The sequence below is a fragment of the Staurois parvus genome, unplaced genomic scaffold, assembly GCF_062004578.1.
Source record: "Staurois parvus isolate SC_StPar_1 unplaced genomic scaffold, SC_StPar_1.0 ptg000006l, whole genome shotgun sequence".
Classification (NCBI taxonomy): domain Eukaryota; kingdom Metazoa; phylum Chordata; class Amphibia; order Anura; family Ranidae; genus Staurois; species Staurois parvus.
In genome coordinates, this window is record NW_028317802.1 from 12325748 (window position 1) to 12351798 (window position 26051).

Consider the following 26051-nt stretch of genomic DNA (forward strand, 5'->3'; position numbering starts at 1 on the left):
CAGTGGGCTAGCTTTTAGGAGGGGCTATGCAAATATTAAAATCCCTTGTTGAGCAGCTGTCAGTTTAGAGGCAAGGTCGTTCTTAGGCAGGCAACATTTTTCTGCAAACTGACCTAGGTAATGCCCATATGTGATGCTGAGCCCCATGTGAGACACCTATACAATTGCGCAAGACCGAAGGTAAGGCTACAGTTCAACTTTAAAGGGTTAGTTCACCTTTACAGAAAGAAATGTAAAGATGAACTAACACTGAACACCTGTCTCATTCCCTCCGGGCCCTGCTGTACTTACCTCCAGTGATCCTGAGCTGTAGAGGCTCTCGCAGCCAGTCCAGCAGTCTGGTGATTTAAAATCTCCATCCCCATTCCATAATGGACCAGATGGACATGGACTGTGCGGGCCAGTCAGAATCCAGTTGGTCCATCCTGGAAACACTGATGGAAAATAAGAAAAGCAGCAGGGATTACAAATCCCCAGATCGCTGGCTCTGTTACAGGAGCCCTGACAGTTTAGGATTACTGGAGGGAGGTACAGCGGGGACTGGGGAGTGGGGTTGGGGAAGGTGTGTGGTGTTAGGTCACCTTCATATTTTATCTGATGAGGTGAACTAACACTTTAAGGAACATTGGTGGTTTCGCATGCAGTTGCAAAAGGTTCCAAAGTTGCAGCTTTACCTTTTAGAGAAAATAGCAGATACTGTAAGTCTGAGGCCTAGCTCAGCAGTTCTGGGGATGAGTTCATCTTAAAACTGTTCATTTGAAAATGCTGGAAAATGATAAATATTCTTACACATTTTCTGTTTCTGGAAAGCATTCTTCAGCTTTTATAAATAATATCACTTACAACATGCTGGCATTATGAAAACAATGTTTGCTGTGCTCTTTAAAATGTATGAGTTTTTAAATGTGACCCCATCTATCTTGCATGGCTTGGCCTGTCTCTATTGATCCCCCCCTATGCATATTCATGGCAGGACTTTGACATTGCTGGACACTATGACCCTATGATCCCTGATGCCGAGTGTCTGAAGATTATGTATGAGATCCTCAGTGAGCTGGAACTTGGAGAATTTCTCATTAAGGTAAGTGCTGATCTGAAACAAATAAAACTCACACTTAATGAAATGAACTAAAACCATATGTTTCTTTGCGTGATAGGCTGTAGTAGGTTTCGCACCTTCTGCTGTTTCCGTGGAATGTGTAATTGGTATTAAATAGAACTTTTCAGGAGTGCTCTGACACAGCATTTCGTTTAGTAAGTCTCATTATACTTCATTGCTCTCTGGAAATTCCCCCGTCTGTACAGGTGACATAATGCAATTTTCGTTGTCAGTAAGAACAAAAAAATGAAGACTTTCTATAATTTACATAAGGAAGTTCTTCCACAACTTTCAGGCTGTTTCTGTTAAATTTTGCTTTGCATAGTAAGCTTTTAAAGCTTTTTCTGTATAAGATTTTTAGTTTTATAGTAAACCTGATTTCTTTTTTAAACTTTTAAAATTTAAAATACTGTCTAAAAGCAGACCACATAAGATGTCCTCTGTTACCTTTATTAGCAAGACAATCTTAACAGTTGCCCCTTTTTGTCATTTAGTATTACTAGGATCCAACCTGGCAAACCAGGTAGTGTCTGCTCTGTGGTGGGACTTATTTAAAACCCAACCAAATGTCCATCTAAACATTTTTTCTTAGTATTTGATAGAGTGTGGAAGGCCCCCACCACCATCTCTGTCCTTAAATTATATTTTCCCATGTTTCTTGCCTGGTAGAACTGTTGTCACTGAGACTGAAAGTGAAGGTAAATCTCTCTAATGGAACACTGGATAGTAGTACAAACCTAACAAGGGTTCTAGTCCTTCCCCTTTCTATCCAAAGCAAAAAAAATAGGTTTTATTTTGACATACACCTTGTGGTCTATGTATAAAAAAAATTGCTGTGTGAATCTGTCAATCATTCACACAGGCTCCACAAATCGTCACCATAATTTTCTAAAAGTGGTTTTAAAGGCTTTCGGTTTCCAGGATTCCCTATAGCCCCCCCCCCCCCCCCCCCGTTTTTACTTATATGAGCTTGATCTCAATACAGAGCTGTGCATGACAGCAGCGGCTCTCTTCACTCTTTCCCTTCTCACTGGGCAGATGGATAGCAGCAAGAGCTATTGGTTTCCACTGCTGTCAATCAAATTCTATGACAAAGGGGCAGGACTGAGCAGCGTTGTCTGTGTCTATAGATGCAGATAGGGCGGCTCAGGATTGAGCCTGTACAAGTGCCCCCATAGAAAGCAGCTGCTTATGGCGGCACTCACTGAAGAGTGAGGATTGCTGGTGGGGGACCCTAGAAGAGGAGGATTGGGGCTCCTCTGTGTAAAGCCATTGCACAGCACAGGTAAGTATAACATGTTTCTTATTTTTAACAAAAAAAGTCAGAAGGTTTACAGGTTCACTTTAAGAGTTTTATTTCCAAGGATCATTATCGCCATCCAATATCAATAGTGCAGAATTTTCCTGATTCAGACATTTCAGGAAAAAATATCACATCGATGCTACTAGATGGCACTGATGATCCTATGAAATAAACCTGTTAGAAGAATTATGGTGAAGATTTGTGGAGCCTGTTTCAATACGTGATTGATGTATTCGCAGAGCAAATTTAATAATACACGGATCCCTTTAAGTCCAATCACCAGGCAGCGAGTGTGGACTGTATTCCCTAACTTTGAGAAAGTAATGTTACCCTGCTGGCTATGGTGTCTGGCAAAAGTGTTTGAAAGCTTTGTAGGTCTGTCCAGCCATTTTTTTTTGTTTTACAGTTTCACTTTAATTATTCTCACACTGCTCAAAAAAGTTAAAGAAACACTTTGAAAACACATCAGATCTCAATGGGGAAAAATATCATGCTGGGTATCTATACTGATATGGGCTGGGTAATGTGTTAGGAATGTAAGGATGCCCCATCGTTTGATGGAAATGGAAATTATCAACCTACAGAGGACTGAATTCAAAGACACCCCGAAAATCAAAGAGAAAAAATGATGCAGCAGGCTAGTCCATTTTGCTGCAATTTCATTGCAGCAACTCAAAATGGTACTCAGTAGTTTGTATGGCCCCCATGTGCTTGTATGCATTCCTGACAACATTGGAGTATGCTCCTAATGAGACGGTGTCCTGGGGTATTTCCTCCCAGAATCTGTACCAGGGCATCACTGAGCTCCTGTTTTATTGGTTTTAGGTCAGGTGAGCATGGGGGCCATTCAATAGTATCAATTCCTTCATCCTCCAGGAACTGCCTGCATACTCTAGCCACATGAGGCCAGGCATTGTCGTGCACCAGGAGGAACCCAGGACCCACTGCACCAGCGTAGGGTCTGACAATGGGTCCAAGGATTTCATCCCGATACCTAATGGTAGTCAGGGTGCCATTGTCTAGCCTGTGCATCCCTCCTTGGATATGCCTCCCCAGACCATCACTGACCTGCCACCAAAACAGTCATGTTGAACAATGTTACAGGCAGCATAATCTTCTTCATGGCTTCTCCAAACCCTTTCATGTCTGTCAAGTGCTCAGGGTGAACTTGCTCTCCTCTGTGAAAAGCACAGGGCACCAATGGCAAACCTGCCAATTCTGGTGTTCAATGGCAAATGTCACTCGAGCTCTATGGTGCCGGGCAGTGAGCACAGGGGCCACTAGAGGACCTCGGGCCACCCCCACAAAGTCTGTTTCTGATTGTTTGGTCAGAGACATTCACACCAGTGGCCTGCTGGAGGTCATTTTGTGGGGCTCTGCAAGTGCTCATCCTGTTCCTCCTTGCACAAAGGTCCTGGTCCTGCTGATTGGTTGAGGACCTTCTACCGCCCTGTCCAGCTCTCCTAGAGTAACTGTCTGTCTCCTGGAATATCCTCCATGCTCTTGAGACTGTGCTGGGAGACACAGCAAACCTTCTGGCAATGGCACGTATGGATGTGCCATCCTGGAGGAGTTGGACTGCCGTGCAATCTCTAGGGTATCGCCTCATGCTACCAGTAGTGACACTGACCCTAGCTAAATGCAAAACTAGTAAAAAACAGTCTTAAAAGATGAGTGGGGAAGAAAACGTCAGTGGCCTCCACCTGTAAAACTATTCCTGTTTTAGGGATCATTTCAATGTTGCCCATCTAGTGCACCTGTTGTTAATATCATTAACACCAAAGCAGCTGAAACTGGTTAACAACCCCCTCTGCTACTGAACTGACCAGATCAATATCCCAGGAGTTTAATTGACTTGATGCTATACTCTGATCAAATAGTGTTCCTTTAATTTTTTTGAGCAGTGTGTTACGGGTGCGGCGTCAGACCCCAGCCCTTCTCACCAAACTCGTGACCGAAGGACTAGCCAATCTAAAACTGCGCTGTCACATGTGTAACAATGCCACACCCAGCTGCATCCTGCACACCGATGTTACAGCTAATTGGACCACGATCGACGGACCGGCAGCCTGAATGCGATTGTTACTGGATCAGGTTAATTACGCAATTAACCCTTCACACGGCCACCACCTCCGTTTTATACAGAGAAAGAGGAAACTCCGCAATACACTAGGATGATTGGTTAACTGTCAGTATCCCGCTATCTCTATAGACCGGTTATACAGAGAGTTAAATACTCATAGTAGCGTTCTTCAGCGGCAGGGACTCGTAAGTTACATTCAGGAGCTATAGAAACAGTTTAACACTTTTAGAAAGTAAGATTTATTACCAAAAGGTCGAAAGGGTGCAGTAAAAATATTTACAGAAAGAAGATATAACCAATATATATAAATATACAGAGCACAACAGCACAGCAAACAGATAACAGAAGTTTAGGTAAATAAGTACTTGCCAAATAAATGCCTGGGGTTAAGCAGTTTCAAATCTGATGAGCTAAAAAGGGATTTCTGGTCTCGCACTGGGTTTCGTTGTTGCTGCAAGATTCTCCTTTGCTTTCTGTCCGATAGATGTTATATCCAGGGCGGTCCTCACTTCTCTGACTACTCACACAAAACTAACAGCTTCTTTTTCTACACAACATCAACTAGTATCTTCACTACCTTATTTTGCAGAGGAATTGTTAGGCAGGGCTCAGCATCATACACTGCTTATATTCCTGAAGGAGGGGGAATGAGGAGATACATGAAGCCTTCTTAATACAGGGAGAGCCTGTGCCTGGCTCTTATATGCACGTTTCTACACCCCCCCTGTCAGGGACCACGGCTCCAGGGTCCGCGATCGCGGCTCCGTCCCTCGCGCATGCGCAGTGGCGGCGGCTCGCGCCGGGACACGGGCACTAGGTCCCGGCGAGCCGCAGATGACAGGACGCCGCGCATGCGCAGTAGGAGCCGCGGGCGCGCCTCAGGCGTCCAATGACAGCCGGGGGCGCGTCCTAGCCGGCCAATGACAGTGCAGGGCGCACTATTTAAAGATGCCCTGCACTGTCACAGATTGCCGCAAGGTCTTCTGTGATCCTGAGTTCCTGCACCTATCCTGTGACCCTGATTGACCCTGACTATTCTGCCTGCTCCTGCGTTTGACCCGGATTGTCCTGACTACTCTGCCTGCTCCTGCGTTTTGACCCGGATTGTCCTGACTATTCTGCCTGCTCCTGCGTTTGACCCGGATTGCCCTGACCATTCTACGGATTGACTTCCCTGCTGACCCTGCGTGTGACCCGACTACTCTCGCCTACCGATTCTGTACCCCGCTTACCCCCACGGGCCCACTATCCGTTACTACCCTGCTGGGGCCGCCATCCTCTTCATATCTGGCTCTCCCGGTACCTGTCCCCAAGGGTCTCCTCAGCCACTGGCGGGCCTGCTCGGAGGTCGTGACCTGGCCCGGGACTGTTTAAAGTCCATCCCCACCATCAGGGGCTCTGGTGAAAGCACAGCCCGGGCTTAGACCCCACGCTCTGAGTAGGTCTGTCAGTTGGCAGCCTGAGGCACCACCTGGCGGATCATAACAGTACCTTGCGGCCATGACAGAGCCAGGAAGTGGACCGGCGTCCCTAGAGGATATTTGTCAGCACCTGGCCACCTTGACCCAGGCTTTTCAGAACTTCCACAGTCGCTGCGCCCGACTGGAGGACCGCATGGAGTCAATAGCCCCCATGACTCCCCCTGCTCAGAGTCCTCCACCTGCAGGACCTCCCGCTAACCCGGTATCCGGAGCGGTTGCCACATCCCCAGCTCCTGAACCCCGCGTTCCTCTGCCGGAACGATTCCGCGGTGATCGGAGCCGCTTCCGGGCCTTCCGGAACGCCTGCACCCTATACTTTGACTTACAACCCCGCACGTTCACCACTGAGACCGTCAAGGTGGGGTTTATAGTCTCCCTCCTTCAGGATGAGCCCCAGGATTGGGCTCACCGTCTGATGGAGAAGCACGACCCCCATCTTGAATCCGTGACCGAATTCTTTCGGGCCATGGCCGTCTTGTATGACGACCCTCAGCGAGCTGCTTCCGCTGAAGCGACTCTATACTCCCTGCGGCAGGGCCGCCGGACAGCCGAAGAATACGCGTCCGATTTTAGGCGTTGCATGGGCGACACCAGATGGAACGATGCGGCCTTATGCCACCAGTTCCGCATCGGGCTGTCTGAGCCTCTCAAGGACGAACTAGCGCGAGTAGGCCTACCTGACTCCCTGGAAAAACTGATTGAGTTGGCCATTCAAATCGACCGTAGACTAAGGGAACGTCGGCTGGAAAGGAGCAGTCAGGGTCAAAGGGTGGCATGGATTCCTTCCAGGGATACAGCTCCAACCCCAGGGAACCATCCGCGAAGCACGGAAACAGGGGACAACCCGGAACCCATGCAGCTGGGATTGGCCCGTTCTCACTTATCGGTCGAGGAACGTCAAAGGAGACTGTCACAGAACCTATGTCTGTACTGCGGGGAAGCTGGTCATCAGGTGCGCTCCTGTCCTGCTAAAATGAGTAAGTCCACGCCCGTTTCTTTTTCTCTACCCGCAGGAAGGGATGATCTGTCGAGTTACCTGGCCATTCCTGTGTCTTTACAGCTCCCCGGAGGAACATTGTCGGTGACCGCAATCGTTGACTCAGGAGCCTGTAGTTGCTTCATCGATCTGACTTTTGCCCACCGGCAAAAAATCCCTCTCCAGACCAAAGAAAGGGGGTTCAACATCTTCTTGGCAGATGGGTCTCGTATAAAATCAGGGGTGGTGGACCAGGAGACACCACCCATTTTCACCACAATGGCAGACCATCACCAAGAGTTCCTCCGTTTGGATGCCATCGCATCCCCCCTTTTTCCAGTCATTCTGGGCCTCCCTTGGCTTAGGGCCCATAACCCCCAGATTGACTGGGAAAAGGGAACAGTTCAATTTTGCTCACCCTACTGTTTAAGCCACTGCCACGTCACAGGATCCGTGGTCCCCCGGTTCCTCCTGTGCTTGGATGGTGACACCGATCTTTCCCAGGTTATTCCCCCGGCCTACCATGACTTCTTAGACGTCTTTAGTAAGCGAGGAGCTGACGTTCTCCCTCCGCACCGTTCCTACGACTGCCCCATAGACCTCCTACCCGGATCTGAAATCTCTTTCGGCCGTATCTTTCCCTTGTCCGAAGCAGAATCAGGAGTACTGAGGGAATACATTGATGAGAACCTTCGGAAGGGATTTATTCGTCCATCCACATCCCCAGCCGGGGCCGGGTTATTCTTCGTAGAGAAGAAGGACAAGTCGTTACGGCCCTGCATAGACTACCGTGACCTGAACAAATTAACAATAAAGAATCGTTATCTTTTACCCCTAGTCCCCGAGCTCCTCCAGAGATTGAGATCGGCAACGATATTCACTAAATTAGACCTGCGGGGGGCCTATAACCTTGTCCGTATCAGGGAGGGGGATGAGTGGAAGACGGCGTTCCGTACGAGATTCGGTCACTACGAGTACTTGGTGATGCCGTTCGGGCTCTGTAATGCACCGGCGACCTTTCAGCACTTTATCAATGATGTTTTTCGTGACCTTCTTGATATTTTTGTGGTGGTTTATTTGGATGACATCTTAATTTTTTCCCCTTCACTGGAGGTTCATCGGGGTCATGTGATACGGGTATTAGAACGGTTGCGTCAACACGGGCTATACGCAAAGGCAGAGAAATGCTGTTTCGAACAGCACGAAACCACATTCTTGGGACTGGTTCTCTCTTCCGCGGGGGTCGCGATGGATCCCCAGAAAGTCACGGCGATCTTAGATTGGCCAATACCCGCCGACAAAAAGGGGGTACAGCGTTTCATCGGTTTTTCCAATTTTTACAGGAAGTTTATTAGGAACTTCTCCGGTCTGGTCTCCCCGATTACGCAACTGACGAAACAAGGGGTCCGCTTTAAGTGGACTCCCGAAGCACAGGCAGCCTTCGAAAAGCTCAAAGAATTGTTCACCTCTGCTCCCATTCTCTGCCATCCAGATGCTTCTCTCCCATATGTGTTGGAAGTGGACGCCTCCGAAAATGCTGTAGGGGCGGTTTTGTCCCAAAGGATTGGTACCAAGGAACTTCTGCACCCTGTGGCGTTCTTCTCCAGGAAGTTGACTCCAGCGGAACGCAACTACGACATTGGAGATCGGGAGCTCCTGGCCATTAAAACTGCTCTAGAAGAATGGAGGTATTTACTGGAAGGAGCCACACACCCAATCCTAATATTCACAGATCACAAAAACCTTGAATATTTGAGAACGGCAAAACGACTGAGACCTCGCCAAGCGAGATGGGTGCTTTTCTTCTCTCGATTCTCATTCCATATAACGTACCGACCCGGTACTAAGAACACTAAGCCAGACGCTCTGTCCCGCATGTTTGAGGACCCCGACGACGCTGTGCCACCCGACACCATCTTACCTTCTGGGAGTTTCCTCGCTCTACAAACGGAACTTCGCTCTCGACTTCTTGATGCTTCTGTAGGACTACCAGTTCCGTCAGAATCACCCCTCCAGAGCCACGGTGGGCTAATTTGGAAGGAAGACCGGATCATGGTCCCAGAAGAAGTGCGAACCCTGGTCCTAGGGCACTGCCACGACCATCCTATGGCGGGCCACTTCGGGGTAACGAAGACGCTGGATCTGCTACGGCGCTCGTTCTGGTGGCCAGACATGATCAAGGACTGTGAGCAGTACGTCCGAACGTGTTCCACCTGTCAAAGGAACAAACCCTCCAGGAGCAGGGCATGGGGATTGTTACGTCCTTTACCCATACCCAAGCGGGCTTGGCAAATGATAGCCATGGATTTCGTGGTCGAACTTCCACCATCCCAGGGCTACACTGCAATAATGGTGATCGTTGACCGCTTCTCAAAGATGGCACATTTCGTGCCCCTGGAGAAGACCCCATCAGCACCGGAAACGGCACGGATCTTCATCAAGGAAGTGGTTAGGCTTCATGGTGTTCCCGAAGATATAGTATCAGATCGGGGGGTTCAATTCACCTCCAGGTTCTGGAACGCCTTGTGTAAATCGCTGGGAATCAAGCTGTCGCTTTCATCCGCCTACCACCCACAGACCAACGGCCAAACTGAAAGAACAAACCAGACGCTGGAACAGTACTTACGGTGCTACACATCCTACCTTCAGGACGACTGGCTGTCGTTGCTGCCTTCCGCGGAATTCGCGTACAACAACTCGAGTCACTCAGCCACGGGTCAATCCCCGTTCTTTTCCAATTATGGGTATCATCCCACATTCCTCCCTGATCTGATGCCTGAGAATCCGGTACCAGCTTCTCAAGACATCTTGAACTTCTTTTCTGTCAATAACAAGACAATTCAGGAAGCCATCGCTAAAGCCCAAGAGGACAGTAAGAGGGCATTCGACAGAAAGAGAAGAGGAGAATTACTGCTTCAACCAGGGGATCAGGTTTGGCTGGCAACGACCAACTTGAAGATGCTATGTCCTTCAAGGAAGCTGGGACCCAAGTTCATCGGCCCCTTTCCGGTAAAACGAGTGGTTAACGAGGTGGCCTACGAGCTCGAGCTTCCGCAGACCTTCAAAATACATCCTGTCTTCCATGTATCTCTCCTGAAACCTTCCAGACCAGATCCCTTCCCGGACCGTGAATCCAGACCTCCCGAGGCAGTCACTATAGGTGACCAGGAGGAATTTGAAGTGGAGACTATCCTCAGTTGCCGAAGGAGGGGGGGCCAGACACAGTTCCTGATAAAATGGAAGGGGTATGACCCTGAGGAGAACTCATGGGAACCCGCCCAGAACGTCCACGCACCCAGGCTCATCCGGGAGTTTTTTCGTGCTCACCCGCGGTGGAGAGATCAGTGGGGCTCCCGGAGGGTGCCCATTGGGGGGGGGCAATGTCAGGGACCACGGCTCCAGGGTCTGCGATCGCGGCTCCGTCCCTCGCGCATGCGCAGTGGCGGCGGCTCACGCCGGGACACGGGCACTAGGTCCCGGCGAGCCGCAGATGACAGGACGCCGCGCATGCGCAGTAGGAGCCGCGGGCGCGCCTCAGGCGTCCAATGACAGCCGGGGGCGCGTCCTAGCCAGCCAATGACAGTGCAGGGCGCACTATTTAAAGATGCCCTGCACTGTCACAGATTGCCGCAAGGTCTTCTGTGATCCTGAGTTCCTGCACCTATCCTGTGACCCTGATTGACCCTGACTATTCTGCCTGCTCCTGCGTTTGACCCGGATTGCCCTGACCATTCTACGGATTGACTTCCCTGCTGACCCTGCGTGTGACCCGGCTACTCTCGCCTACCGATTCTGTACCCCGCTTACCCCCACGGGCCCACTATCCGTTACTACCCTGCTGGGGCCGCCATCCTCTTCATATCTGGCTCTCCCGGTACCTGTCCCCAAGGGTCTCCTCAGCCACTGGCGGGCCTGCTCGGAGGTCGTGACCTGGCCCGGGACTGTTTCAAGTCCATCCCCACCATCAGGGGCTCTGGTGAAAGCACAGCCCGGGCTTAGACCCCACGCTCTGAGTAGGTCTGTCAGTTGGCAGCCTGAGGCACCACCTGGCGGATCATAACACCCCCACTCAGGTGATAGCATATGAGTTTAAGAGCAATACCAATATGTATAAGTTTGGGGCAAAATGGAGAACCGCACCTCTCCCTGTGGGCATGATTGTGACACAGTGTATTTACATTAAAGTGTTACTAAACCCACAACAGTAAAATCAACCTGTATATGCAGTAAAGCATGCATGTTATACGCATTGTGGAACCTAAGGGGTTAGTCCTCTGCATTGTGTAAAAATGCTGTCTGATCCTTTCTTCTCTGCCTTTACTCTTGTTGAAATGACCACCTGATGCAGACTGAACCCTGTACATGCTCAGTTTGGTGTGTATTGCTAGAAAGGTTTTTGTTTTTTTTTTCTTGTGAGGGTGCATGTGATCAGCACAGGGCCAGTCAGCACTGTTCAGACAGAGGGTCAGAGGTTTCACATCCTCCTAGAGCAGAAAGAAAACTCCTCCTACAAGTTTTAACCAGTGCTCTGCTGAAGTCATAAGACTGCTCTAACTGCTGATAAGAAGAGGTATTTAGGAGTTTATATTTACTAAAATAATAGCATTTCCATGTTGTGTGTACTGTAGGAGACCAGGTATAGTGAATGCAGGGTCCTGGGTTTAGTATCACTTTAATAGTTAGAATGATCATTTTCAAAATATTATATTAAAACTGTGATTTGTGGTGTAAAGCAATTGCATTATTTGAAAGGTCATTTGAGGAATAAATAATGAGAATTATAGAGTAGAAATCAATACTTGCCAAATCTGTGTATAAGCAGTAATTTATGTAAAGCAATTCTTGTAGATCATTACAAACATCCCATCACCCATTCAGCTACTGGTAAGACTTTACATGTTATGACTGAGTGGCAGTAGTACACTATATCACTTCATATAGTGGGGGCCATTTTTCTGCCTTCTTATGAGCCACAGTGCTTAAGCCCGCAAACTGGCTTCTACATATTTTCAAGCTCATTGTAATGCTGCTTGCTTATGTCCTATAACAACCAAACCTTGTTCTGTAAACCACAAACTTTGCTTGTCTGGGGCATGTAATTGATTACTTGCTCTGGAAACTTCATTCTGTCTGTGACCGGACATCTATTGGCACAGTGCCTTTTATTTCCTTCCAGTAAGAGCAATGACAAAAGGGTCTTCATGACCTTAAAGAATTGTTCTTTTTATGGAAGCATAAGTAGTGGATTAAAAAAAAATAACTTAAAAACAAAAAAATGTACTCTGATTGCAAGAGCTAAGATTATTACAATAAACCATATACAATGTTGGATCATGCATCAAGGGGACTAAAGACAAATGGGATACTTCACTCACTGAAATGAAAGATGGCCCACATTCATCAAACAAAAGCAGGTCATGTGTGCCATAGGTTGTGTATAACAATGCCAGCCAACCCACACCAAGCATTTAGATGTAGCTCACAGTAGGTGACCCTACTATATATTCAATCTGAATCTGAAGTGTGAGCTGTTTTTTTTCTGTTGTTTGCTTGGAAGGACAGGTAATGATGTAATGTAAAATCAGTTGTCTTACCAGCTGGATTGCTCCTGCACAGTAAAGAAAATACAGATTGTATGATTATAAAATTTGTAACATGCACAGCTGAAGACCCAATGACCGCTCAGAAGTGTGGCTTGGTTATGTACAACAATCTGATCAATCTGCACTTAGTTGGCTGCACTGCTTCATTTGAGTCTAATTTTAAAGAGAAAATGAAAGCGTATCCAGGCCTAAAACAAAAAAATAATATATTGCAGCTTACTAGTTCTTAGATGTGGCTGCTGCATTAAAGTGGTTGTAAAGGCTCAAGGTATTTTACCTTCATGTATTCTATGCATGTAAAAAAACGTTCTCAACAACCTACACTATCTGGTGACTCTTCTTCCTCATTGGCTGAGACAACAGCGGGTGCCCATTGGCTCCCACTGCTGTCAGTCATAGCCAGTAAGCCAATAAGGATGGAGCGGGGGCAGGGCCAAGCTGTGGCTCTGTGGGCCGCGCAGCAGTGCCCCCATGGCGAGCGGCTTTCCCTGGGAGCGCTGCTCAAGGGGAGAAGACAGGAGCACCGTTGGGGACCCAAAAAGAAGAGGATCGGGGCTGCTCTGCAAAAACAGAGTGTAGACATGTTTTAAAAAAGAAAAAAAAAATTAAGCTTTAGTGTCACTTTTAAGTTTATTTTTTCAGGCTTTTTTTCTTTACTTTCACCTACAATGGGAATGTACAAAATATATGTAAAGCTCTGCATAAATTTAATAGCGCTATATAAGCACCTGTAATAAATAATTAACATGCTTATTGTCTCTGGGTGGTTACACTTGCTTAATTCATTGTGTCAATGGAGGGAGCCATATTTTGCCAGTCACACTCACTTAGTTCATTGTATCAATGGAGGGAGCCATGTTTTGCCAGTTACACTCACTTAGTTCATTGTACCAATGGAGGGAGCCATGTTTTGCCAGTTACACCGCTTAGTTCATTGTATCAATGGAGGGAGCCATGTTTTGCCAGTTACACTCGCTTAGTTCATTGTATCAATGGAGGGAGCCATGTTTTGCCAGTTACACTCGCTTAGTTCATTGTATCAATGGAAGGAGCCATGTTTTGCCAGTTACACTCACTTAGTTCATTGTACCAATGGAGGGAGCCATGTTTTGCCAGTTACACCGCTTCGTTCATTGTATCAATGGAGGGAGCCATGTTTTGCCAGTTACACTCGCTTAGTTCATTGTATCAATGGAGGGAGCCATGTTTTGCTAGTTACACTCGCTTTGTTCATTGTATCAATGGAAGGAGCCATGTTTTGCCAGTTACACTCGCTTAGTTCATTGTATCAATGGAGGGAGCCATGGTTGCCACCCAAGGTAGACTTTTAAACATGTCTGTTTTTGTTCATCTCCTTTATAAGGGGGTTAGGGAGAATGAACAGAAGAGAGATACCAATTAAAGATGATACAAATAAATAAGATAACTATTTCCAGTTCAGGTCACAAGAATTGACAGGGACACTGCATTTCTGACAGGTTTCATCTGCCTTGCTGGAAACCGAAGGACTGGTAAGCTGTACTATACTACATGCTTCATATGATAGCCAATATTATTGGGTTTAGTTAGTCCAATAAAATGTTTGTGGAGGTTGGCTTTTCTAATCTTTAGACGCTTTCTTTTCCATATAATATTTCTGTCACAGAGCAAATGAAATGTTTTTAATAAGTTGGCCTGTTCATAAACTTGCATAGTGAGAAGGAGCAATAAAGCTCAACCTCTGTGTGTGCTGAAAAGTTTGGCTTCCCTATGCACATATACTATATAAACTCAAGTTGGACATAGAAACAAGGTTTTTAAAGCCTTGTTCACACAGGTTTACTTAACGGATAAGTTCATCTTTTGACCAACAAAAATAAATGCACATTTTTTTGCAGGTAAAAAAAGGTGTATTTGTTATTTTTGGTTGCAGGAGCCTGTAAAGCATTTCACCAGCGATCAGCAGATTGCTGTTACCATGCAGGTCTCCTGTCATGCAGACCTGTCATTGTATCTGCTTGCCTATACGGAATGTATGGGCAAGCAGATATACTGACAGGAAGATTCAATGAACTACCACAGCGCTCCACGCCGCCGTGGTAGCTCACTGAGTACTACAAGCGACGGTCACTAAGGCTGTCAGGACTTGTAGTTCATTCATTCACAGACCACTGTGAATGAATGACATGGCCGTGTGGGCAAAGCCCCACACGGCTGCGTTTTTTAAAAAAAATTACAGTTTATACGGGGAACTTCTCCCTGTACTTCTGTCACGGGGAAGTGGGTGCGGCAGCTGCAGCATTGTGAACATGTTACATGTTCCACCCTAAAAACGTTTAAGTGTACACATGTGTGTGAGACATGTTTTGCCTGCATGGGATGCACAGGCATTCTGTGCATCTGCATGCAGGCAGTTCCCTTCATGTCAGTTAGGACTCAGCCACTGGTCCCAATTTGACATACGTGCGGGTGTGTTTCCCCGAATTCGCTTTGTCTGCGTTTGGGGACATGCGCCCACACATGTCAAATGGGGAGCAATGGTTGTGTCTGAGCAGCCGCTGTATCCCAGTTGAAATGCCTGCACACCTGTGCATCCCATACAGATAAAACATGGACTTCACATGGCTATATGCTTAAGTAGGCCCATGTGAATGAGGCCTAATACATTAACACAAGAAATGGTTTGTTTTACATGATTATCTATAATGGAAAAATGGAAATTATAGAAAAGACTTTGCCTTTTTAGCCAGGTGACCTCTATAGAGGTTATTATTATTATACAGGACTTATATAGCACCGACAGTTTGCTCAGCGCTTTACATTATGGAGGGAGACAGTACAGTAACAATACAGTTCAATACAAGAAGGATTAGAGGGCCCTGCTCCTTGGAGCTTACAATTTAGGAGTAAAGTTATTATATAAGTTAAATGGTTAGCACTTCCACCTGGCAGCACTAGGGTCGTTGGTTTGAATCCCAACCATGGCACCACCTGCCTGGAGTTTGCATGTTCTCCTTATGCCTGCGTGGGTTTCCTCCGGGTACTCTGGTTTCCTCCCAGACTCCAAAGACATGCTGGTAGGTTAATTGGATCTTGTCTAAATTGGCCCTAGCATGCGTATGTATGAATGCGAGTTAGGGACCTTAGATTGTAAGCTCCTTGAGGGTTAGGGACTGATGTGAATGTACAATATATGTAAAGCGCTGTGTAAATTGATGGCGCTATATAAGTACCTGTAATAAATAAATAATATAAGCTGTCCCCTGTTCTGTTTCTTTCTCAGAGCCTACTTTGTATCTCAATGCCTTAAATGTACTCCCCACACTTAGGTCTCATTTACACTTGCTCTGAAGATCGATCTGCGTTAAATCATTCTTTAGAGAACATTTGACAGGCAGTGAGGAGGTATTGTATCACCTTCTCACCATCTGTTTTAACTTCCTAAATGTCAGACTACAATGTGTTGTGCACAGTTGCAGCATGGTCCCATTCACTGGAGTGGATTGCATTCAGCAGGCTGTAGTTCCCATGAAGTGCAAGAGGGGGTATAATTCCTGTCATGGCCATGAAGGAAAGTACAGCAGATGCAACATGTGTACACCCAAGCCCATTGCCTTCCTAGCTAAAGGGGAGTGATTGAGGGGCTGTAAAAGTAGCTCAACCATGGGGTTTTGCCACCTGCAACCACAAGTGTAAACTTGCCATTAAAGTGGAACTAAACTCTGCCATACTTACCTTTCCAAGGTCCTTGAGTTCCCTTGCCAATGTCAGCATCTTCTCCCCAGTTACTTCCGGGTGGCAATTTTTGGCCATCTTGATTGGCTAAGGCTGGATAATGTCACTTCTGCACATGCTCAGGAGTGCAGTCATCCCTGCACTAATCTGTGAGATCTGTGTGTGGTCTGTTTTGCCTACAACTGCGTTACAGGGAATTTGTTATTGCTGACACTAACAACAATGAAGGGGGATTTGATTACTGCTGGCACTGATACCAATGCTCAAGTTTTTTATTCTTGCCACTGACACCAATGTTGAGGATTATTATTGCAGCCACTGCCAGAGTAAAATGGAGGAAGGGGGTATTATTGCTGCATCTCCTCTTAGCTGAATGCCACAGAAACTTTATAGAGGCTAGCGTGAGGAAAGAATACAAGAGCAGTGTGCAGGAGAGTGGAGGGCATCCGGGGATAGTGCATCCTGGAAGAGGGGTATCCCAGTTCATGTATGCCTTCTGTTTTTTTACAATATGTACATATGTGCTGCCATCCGTCAAGATTTCCAAAGGTGTTAAAAGACTACTTAAATTATTTTTAGTCAGAATATTCTGCTAGATCACTAGAATCTGGCCCCTTCTTCAGGTATAACTATGAAAAACATTAAAAATAAGTGCCTGTATTGTTTAAAATCCAGTAATACACTGTTGAACCCTGCTCTGCACATGCTCAGTTGCTCTCTATTTTTTGTCACTGTGCTGAAAATGTAGGGGCCGGTCCGCTAACAGCTTAAAGATTTACTGCTGCTCAGGGGCTCTGGGCTTCAGCACAATGGCAGCCTCCAGCATGAAGAAACATACTACCAAAGTTTTGTGAGTGCTGTAAATTGCCTCCAGCATTGTTCCTAATTATTAATGTGGAATGCACTGTATATTCCTTGCTGCTCATAGAACTGGACTTTTTTCCTTGGGGCCGCATATTTGTGTACCTGTCTTTGTGCTCCCAGCACAAAGACCGGGGTGTCACTGAGAGCCTCAGGTCCCGTTCTAACGATCAGGACCCGGGACTCCTGATTCCAGGTCACATGATCGCTGTGATAGCCTGCAATGCTGGACATCTTGGCTGGAGGGTCTCCCAGTTAGGATCCAGTTAGACAACCCTCCCACAGCAGTGGCACATATCAACCATCAGAGAGGAACCAGGAATCTTGCCATGGCAAGATGAGTAGAAAGTATTCTGTCCTGACCATAACTTCATGTTCCTGCCTTAACAGTCATTCACATTCTGGGTGTGGACAGTTGGCAGTCAGACTACCTCAGCTGGCATTGCATGGACCCAGAAGAGTGGTCCATACACTCAGAAGTGGTAAAGGACCTGTGTCTCAAGTGAGAGACATTGGATGTGGACTTCCTGACCTTTAGTTTCAACAAAAAAATGTGAAAGCTTATGTCCAGGTACAACTATCCTCTGGCAGAGCCAATGGATGCTCTAGTGGCTCAATGGAATCAGTGTGAAATGATATATGCCTTTCCTCTTCTGCTCTGTAGGAACAAGATGGAGAGCATTCTGGTGATACTCTTATCTCTGAATTGGCCAAGGCAGATGTGACACTCTGACTTGATCAGACTCCTGGCAGATGCTTTGTTGGCTTTTTCAGAGTGTCCATATATTCTGTCCCAAGAACCAGTTTACCTTACTGCTTCTCAGTTGCTGGCTTTATCAGAAAGGCTGTTAAAGTCCAGGTCTCGAGAATCTGCACCCTCTCCAATTTGGTGATCTGCACAATGTTAAAAGCCAGAAAGTCCACTTCCTGTAAGATCACCCTCATGATTTGCTTGGTGCAAAGAAAATACATTTTCATTCCAGGAAATAATCAGTGGAACAAATCTTCACATTTTGCAATCAGGTTTGGATCAACAGATGGTCATGAGTACCATCAAGGGCCAAGTCTCAGTGCTTGCAGTTTTGTTTCAAGGACTGCTCGCTTCCCATATCTGAATTAAAGTGATTGTAAATGCTCTTTTATTTTTTAAAGAAAATAACAAACAGGTTTATACTTGCCTGCTCTGTGAAATGGAATTGCACAGATTGGCCCAAACCTCCTCTTTTCGTGTCCCCGCTGGCGTCATAGCTCCTCCCCTGAGTGCTCTCATAGGAAGCCGCTTTCTATAGGGGCACTCATGCGGGTTAGCTCCTGCGCCTTGTCTGCATTTATTCTTGAAATGCTGCAGGGCCCTCTGCACACTGGTACATAACCTTTCAAGCAGATTCTGCAATAAATAGGGATATTTGGTTCACACATATTGCAATACATGTTTAAGCTTGCCAACTGCGTCAAAGTAATCCCTCTATGGCCAGTCCTACTTTGCTCTGCCTGCGAAAATGCTACTGTGGACACAATGCTAATATAGGGGAAAAGACAAAGCTACCAGGTTTAGGTCTGGCTACTGACCAACAATACAACAAACAATATATACCTGTGCTCAAATCCCAGTAGCTGATGTTGGCATTGTGTCCACAGTAGCATTTGCTTAGGCAGAGCAGAGTAGGACTGGCCATAGAGGGCTTACTTTGATGCAGTTCGCCAGCTTAAACATGTGTGAACTAAATATCGCTATTTAGTGCATAGTGTGCTTGAAAGAGTATATACCAGTATGCAGAGGGCCCTTCAGAATTTATAGTGTTAATATGTGGTTACACCCCTTTAGCACATGATGGATAAATGCATGTACTAGCTCTTGGAATTTGAGCACAGGTATATTTGTTTGTTGTCTGCATTTATTGACACAGGTGGAACTCGGCCCCAAGCTCCCTCATCACTGACTTTGATTGACAGCAGTGGGAGCCAATGGCTCCCACGGCCTCAGCAAAGCCTGAGAGACCAGGAAGTGAGGGGAGAGAAGAGCTGCCATTGTGCACAGCACTGAATCGAATGAGGGCTCAGGTAAGCTGCTGTCCAAAGGTGTCTGTTATAGTACTTTATGCAGGATGCAGACACCCTGAGACAGGAAGTGTGTTACTGGCTGGATCACCTTGTGAAATAAATGGGTAAAAAGCCTAAAAAAAGGTGTGGCCATTGGAATAATGTTTAATTGGATGGAAATGGCTTGTAAGTGATTATGAGACCTGTCCCAGCTAAGGTTTTAGTTTTCTATTAAGTCAGCCTAAAAATCACACTCTGGTTGGCTGTATGCCTTGAACTTAGCAACACGAGTGGTTCTAGAAATAAAATAATAAAAGTTAGCAGCAAGAAATACTGTAGCTGCTGAGTATTAACAAGAGGGCTGTGACGAAACATCCCTTTGTGATAACATTTTGCCCTTTCTGTTCTGGTTTTATCCCCTTGTTAAGTGGTCTTCCCATTCTCCCCTTGGTAAAGCTGTATGTTTAGCAGCTGGTATGTAGACAGACATTATTATTATTATTATTATTATACAGGATTTATGGTGCCAACAGTTTGCTCAGCGCTTTACAATATAACGGGAGACAATACAGCAACCATACAGTTCAATACAAGAGGGAAAGGAGGGCCCTGCTCCTTGGAGCCTACATTCTACACTGTTTGTTTAGGGAAATGTGACCTTGTATTCTTTCACTTCTAATAGAGTTCATACTGTATTGTTGGTTGTAGGGTTTTGTTGTGGGTGGGGAAAACCCCGGTGCCAGGCTGTCTGCTGGGAGTGGGGGTGAAGCTGTATACACTGAACTGTGTTCAATAATTCATTCATTTCAACCTACACGAAGTTTCGACTTGTGGTTTGGGATATCAGGAAAGGATTGGTTTTGAGCTCTAATACCTGCCTTAACAGAGTGCTGGAAGACTTGCAGGACAAGGGGACCATTGGCTGAGACACATCGCTCCGCACGAGGAAGCCCAGGCGGAACGCTCTTCAGCTGTCTTTGGCTCCACACACTGGCATATTTACTTTGGGAAGCTGGCTGTGACCACTTGTGGCTTCACAGCCAGCTTCCCATGGCGCCATGCTGCACAGGTGAATAGTCCCACAGCTTTCTGGGACTTGTGACGTGTCTGAGAAGGCTGCGTGGGTAAAGAGGGGAGGATTAACTTCAAGTGAAAAAACTTACAGAATGGGGAGATGGAGGAAGACAAGTGGAATTTTCCCTTTTGGGTGAAGTTCCGCTTTGGATAGAACTATGACTTCAAACAAATATTCTAACTTATGTAACAACACTATACTTTTGGGATGAAAGTATTTAACTGGAGCAGTTTAAAAAAATAGTTGCCATATATTTTGTGAGTTGTTTGAGTTTAAAGTGGTTCTAAAGGCTAAACGTTTTTTACCTGAATGCATTCCTTGCATTAAGGTAAAAAATATTTAGGCATCAGTATTGGCCCCTCATCCCTCCCTTATACTTATCTGAGCTCTCATTCTGTCCAGTGCTGTACACATCTGCAACTTCTCTCTTCTGTGTCTCACAGGCTTTGCTGAGGCAGCTGGAGCCATTGGCTCCATCTGCTGTCAATTAAAACCAGTGATGGAGGGCAGGGCTGAGTCCTGCTGTCTGTGTCAATGGAAATGGCAGCAGGGCTCCGGATCGAGCCTGTACAAGTGCCCCCATGGGAAACGTCTTCTTTTTGAGGGCACTAGACAGAGAACAGGAACCAGGTGCACCAGCAGGGCACCTGAGAAAAGAAAGTTCAGGGCTGTTCTATGCCTGTCTAGTGTTCTTGGCTTAGTATATAGTGGGAATCAGTCTTGCTTGTGTACACATTATCTGCTTACAATTATTACACATATTCCTGAATTCTAGCCCAGTGGGTGTTATATTGATGGATGCTTGATCCAGGGACCTTTCCTTTATGTGTATGACAATTGGCTAATAGGTGTGATTAGTAAGAGCTACTATGGGCTCCACCTTATTCTCTAGTATGTTTTTTTTTCTACTAAAACATTTTAAAATTCTGGGATGCATTTAGAAGATGTGTTTCCTCATTGGACAGGTAGAGACCTTCCCCACAGAGCGATCTCCTTTTTTTCCTGCTACAACTATAGCAGGGCCTATTGGGTTTCTAAAGATCTCCAGCAATCTTGCAGTGCTTTGAGTCCTATTTTACTACCTACATAGTACAAGTAATTGAGGTCTAGCCAGCCCAGAATTGTTGTATGTTGTACTTTGTAAAAATGTTACAGTTCATGAAAAGAATTTATTGCAGTACGCTATTTGTTACTGTTTTTATGCATGAATAAAATGTTGTGTTGTGTGACATAAAATAAAGATGGGATTTCTGCTTTACATTAGGTAAATGATCGAAGACTTCTTTCTGGAATTCTAACTGTTTGCGGCATCCCAGAATCCAAGTTCAAAACTGTGTGTGCCTCCATTGACAAGCTGGACAAGGTAATTTCAGTATTTTTGTGTAAAATTCTGCTGGCTGTGCTGTTTGTTGTCTTGGTTTAGGCCATTCTATCCCTGTGCACCAATAATGGCTTCTGTATTCCGCAAATAACTTCAATAGCCATTTGATTTCTATAAGGATATCACAAGATTAGGATGGATGAGTCGGCTGTATGATGGCTTCATCTATCATTGTTATATAAGAAAACACAAGGGGGCACCAACCTAAGTGCAGTAAGTATGAAAAGTTTATTAAAAAATATAGCCAATAGCTACTCACAAGTGTACAAGGTAATAAGGCGTAGGAATATGTCCTCGAGTGGGCCAGTGCAGAGGCCAATGGTGTCTAATGGAGCCCGGGTCCCGGGAATGGGATGCAAGGTGAGTTGTCAGCGGGAGACGCCAAGACTAGCGCCATAACCAGCGTGGAGCGCACGGACGTCCGGACCAGAAGGGCAACCAATGGGGATGCGAGGACAGGTCAGGTGGTGTGTCGGGTGACAAGTTTCTGATGAAAAAGCAGAATCTTTGAAACGCGTTACCTGACACACCACTGGGGAAATTGTCACCAGCACACCGAGGATCACCAACATGGGTCCAAATGTTTTAATGAACAATTACATAGTTACAGCAAGGCAACGTTTCGGAGTCTCGCAGGAGCCCTTCATCAGGAATGGTCAAATGGTCACATGCCTGATGAAGGGGTCCTGTGAGACTCCAAAACATTGCCTTGCTGTAACTATGTGATCGTTCATTAAAACTTTTGGCCCCATGTTGGTGATCCTTGGTGTGCTGGTGACATTTTCCCTTGCTGATTCTGTTCAGCTCTAGCCGATGGTAGCTGCAGCACCCACTTATACACACAGCCATTTTTAACGCAGGAACATGTGCATTTGGATTGTACACTTGCATACCTGACACACCACCTGACCTATCCTCACATCCCTATTGGTTGCCCTTCTGGTCCGAACTTCCGTGCGCTCCATGCTGGTTACGGCGCTAGTCCTGGCATCTCCCGCTGACAGTACACCTTGCATCCCACTCCCGGGACCCGGGCTCCATTAGACACCATTGGCCTCTGCACTGGCCCACTCAAGGACATATTCCTACGCCTTACTACCTTGTACACTTGTAAGTACCTATTGGCTATATTTTTTAATAAACTTTTCATACTTACTGCACTTAGGTTGGCGCCCCCTTGTGTTATATTTCCTACAGAGCCTGCTTCACGCTATGGGAAGCTGCCACTTCTAGTGCATAAGCCACAGACTTTATGGACTTGTTTTTATATGTCTTTATATGTTTTTATATGCCTTTTTATACGCTTTTAGTTCATTTCATGCTTTTAAATATCTACATTTTTGTTGTAGCGCCACTATACAACTGTCTCTTCTCAGTGCCAATCATTTACACTGTTATCTATCATTGTTATAGGTCAGTTTGTGACTCTTCTGGTTCCCCCCTCCCCTTCTTGACAGGGAAGTTTGGTTCGGCAGCAAAACTTTAGTTCTTTCTTTTTAAGCACAAGACTGTAAAGTGTATCCAAAGCCAAAGATTTCTTACAGATTTCAATAGAGTGGTTGGGGGTTAGAACACTTGACACATTTTTATCACTGTCTAAAAAAGTCCAAAACTTTCAAGCTGTCATTTGAGGTGACACCAGGATAAGGATAGCGGGGGGAAATTTCCAGTGGGAACACTTGTTACGATGACAGCTGTCCAAGAGGGTATTTTCTTTATTTTGGAGAGAATTAGAATCACTTCCTGTTGTAATTATAGGATAAGAAGTGCAGTAAAATCACCCAAATGAGACACAGATGACCAAAACTGAATAAAATTTTAACCATTACCTATTCTTTCCAAAATGGAAAAAATATCTCAGCTTTAAATATACTTTAATGTCTACATCTATAAAATTCAGCTAATCATAACAATGAGATTCTTTTACATTTCTTCCTTGCATTGAGAGAATGACTAAAAGAGTATTCTTCTACATTATTTTGATATATACTGCAGCTCATGCTTCCTCTGCATCCCGTGAGCAGAAGCCTTCATGATTCAGATTTGCATGACATTGCTTGAATGTTTGCCATTTAGAGAAGGAGAATGATGCACGCACATGCAGGATCTGCAGTTTAAATTTCTGCTTATGTTCATGCTAATTGGAGTCTTGGAAACATCAGAAAAAGTCATTTTTGACAGAACATAGTTTAGCTTTTCTAGAACTATAATGGGTTATATGACTTATTTTAAAGTGGTTGTAAACCTCATACATGAAATATGAACAAAGGTTATCCCTCTATAGCAGCGGTTCTCAACCTGGGGGTCGCGACCCCTTTGGGGGTCGAACGACCATTTCACAGGGGTCGCCTAAGACCATCGAAAAACACATATTTCCGATGGTCTTAGGAACCGAGACACCGCTCCTGTCTCAGGCGATCTGTGGGCGGGATGATATGCTGCCCCTGTAACCTGGCCACACCTCCGGGATCACTCAACAGCTCCGCCTCCTAGCCGCTGATTGGCCACCAGAACTGTAGCTCAGGAGAGGCACACAGGCGGCCAATCACCGGCGAGGAGGTGGAGCTTGGAGAGGAGGAGCCGAGCGGCAGCGCGCGGAGATCAAAGAAGATCGAGAGCTGCAGGAGCGAGTGAAGAGAGAGGCCAGAGAAGGAAGACAGCTGACAGGTAAGTGCAAATTTTGCTGCTGCAGCCAGGTATGCAGGCTGTAGATGGGAGAGGGAGAGAGCGAGCCCAGGCTGGAGCAGGAGTCAGCAAGGTAAGTATCATTGGTGTCAGTGGAAGGGATAGTGCCCCATCATTGGTGTCACTAATACCAACGATGGGGCACTATTCCTCCCCCCACTGACACCAACGATGGGGCACTATTCCTCCCCCCACTGACACCAACGATGGGGCGCTATTCCTCCCCCCACTGACACCAACGATGGGGCGCTATTCCTCCCCCCACTGACACCAACAATGGGGCGCTATTCCTCCCCCCACTGACACCAACGATGGGGCGCTGTTCCTCCCCCCACTGACACCAACGATGGGGCGCTGTTCCTCCCCCCACTGACACCAACGATGGGGCGCTGTTCCTCCCCCCACTGACACCAACGATGGGGCGCTGTTCCTCCCCCCACTGACACCAACGATGGGGCGCTGTTCCTCCCCCCACTGACACCAACGATGGGGCGCTGTTCCTCCCCCCACTGACACCAACGATGGGGCGCTGTTCCTCCCCCCACTGACACCAACGATGGGGCGCTGTTCCTCCCCCCACTGACACCAACGATGGGGCGCTGTTCCTCCCCCCACTGACACCAACGATGGGGCGCTGTTCCTCCCCCCACTGACACCAACGATGGGGCGCTGTTCCTCCCCCCACTGACACCAACGATGGGGCGCTGTTCCTCCCCCCACTGACACCAACGATGGGGCGCTGTTCCTCCCCCCACTGACACCAACGATGGGGCGCTGTTCCTCCCCCCACTGACACCAACGATGGGGCGCTGTTCCTCCCCCCACTGACACCAACGATGGGGCGCTGTTCCTCCCCCCACTGACACCAACGATGGGGCGCTGTTCCTCCCCCCACTGACACCAACGATGGGGCGCTGTTCCTCCCCCCACTGACACCAACGATGGGGCGCTGTTCCTCCCCCCACTGACACCAACGATGGGGCGCTGTTCCTCCCCCCACTGACACCAACGATGGGGCGCTGTTCCTCCCCCCACTGACACCAACGATGGGGCGCTGTTCCTCCCCCCACTGACACCAACGATGGGGCGCTGTTCCTCCCCCCACTGACACCAACGATGGGGCGCTGTTCCTCCCCCCACTGACACCAACGATGGGGCGCTGTTCCTCCCCCCACTGACACCAACGATGGGGCGCTGTTCCTCCCCCCACTGACACCAACGATGGGGCGCTGTTCCTCCCCCCACTGACACCAACGATGGGGCGCTGTTCCTCCCCCCACTGACACCAACGATGGGGCGCTGTTCCTCCCCCCACTGACACCAACGATGGGGCGCTGTTCCTCCCCCCACTGACACCAACGATGGGGCGCTGTTCCTCCCCCCACTGACACCAACGATGGGGCGCTGTTCCTCCCCCCACTGACGCCAACGATGGGGCGCTGTTCCTCCCCCCACTGACGCCAACGATGGGGCGCTGTTCCTCCCCCCACTGACGCCAACGATGGGGCGCTGTTCCTCCCCCCACTGACGCCAACGATGGGGCGCTGTTCCTCCCCCCACTGACGCCAACGATGGGGCGCTGTTCCTCCCCCCACTGACGCCAACGATGGGGCGCTGTTCCTCCCCCCACTGACGCCAACGATGGGGCGCTGTTCCTCCCCCCACTGACGCCAACGATGGGGCGCTGTTCCTCCCCCCACTGACGCCAACGATGGGGCGCTGTTCCTCCCCCCACTGACGCCAACGATGG

General features: G+C 47.3%; 1 protein-coding gene across 1 annotated transcript in view; it reads left to right on the plus strand.

Annotated features, from left to right (window-relative positions):
* LOC149474343 (histidine--tRNA ligase, cytoplasmic-like) overlaps positions 1 to 26051 on the plus strand; it is a 155108-nt gene that overhangs the window by 64232 nt on the left and 64825 nt on the right. Inside the window, exons 7-8 of the mRNA XM_089661077.1 lie at positions 974 to 1081; positions 21500 to 21598. Coding sequence (XP_089517203.1) covers positions 974 to 1081; positions 21500 to 21598 — 207 coding nt within the window. The remainder of the gene's footprint in view (positions 1 to 973; positions 1082 to 21499; positions 21599 to 26051) is intronic.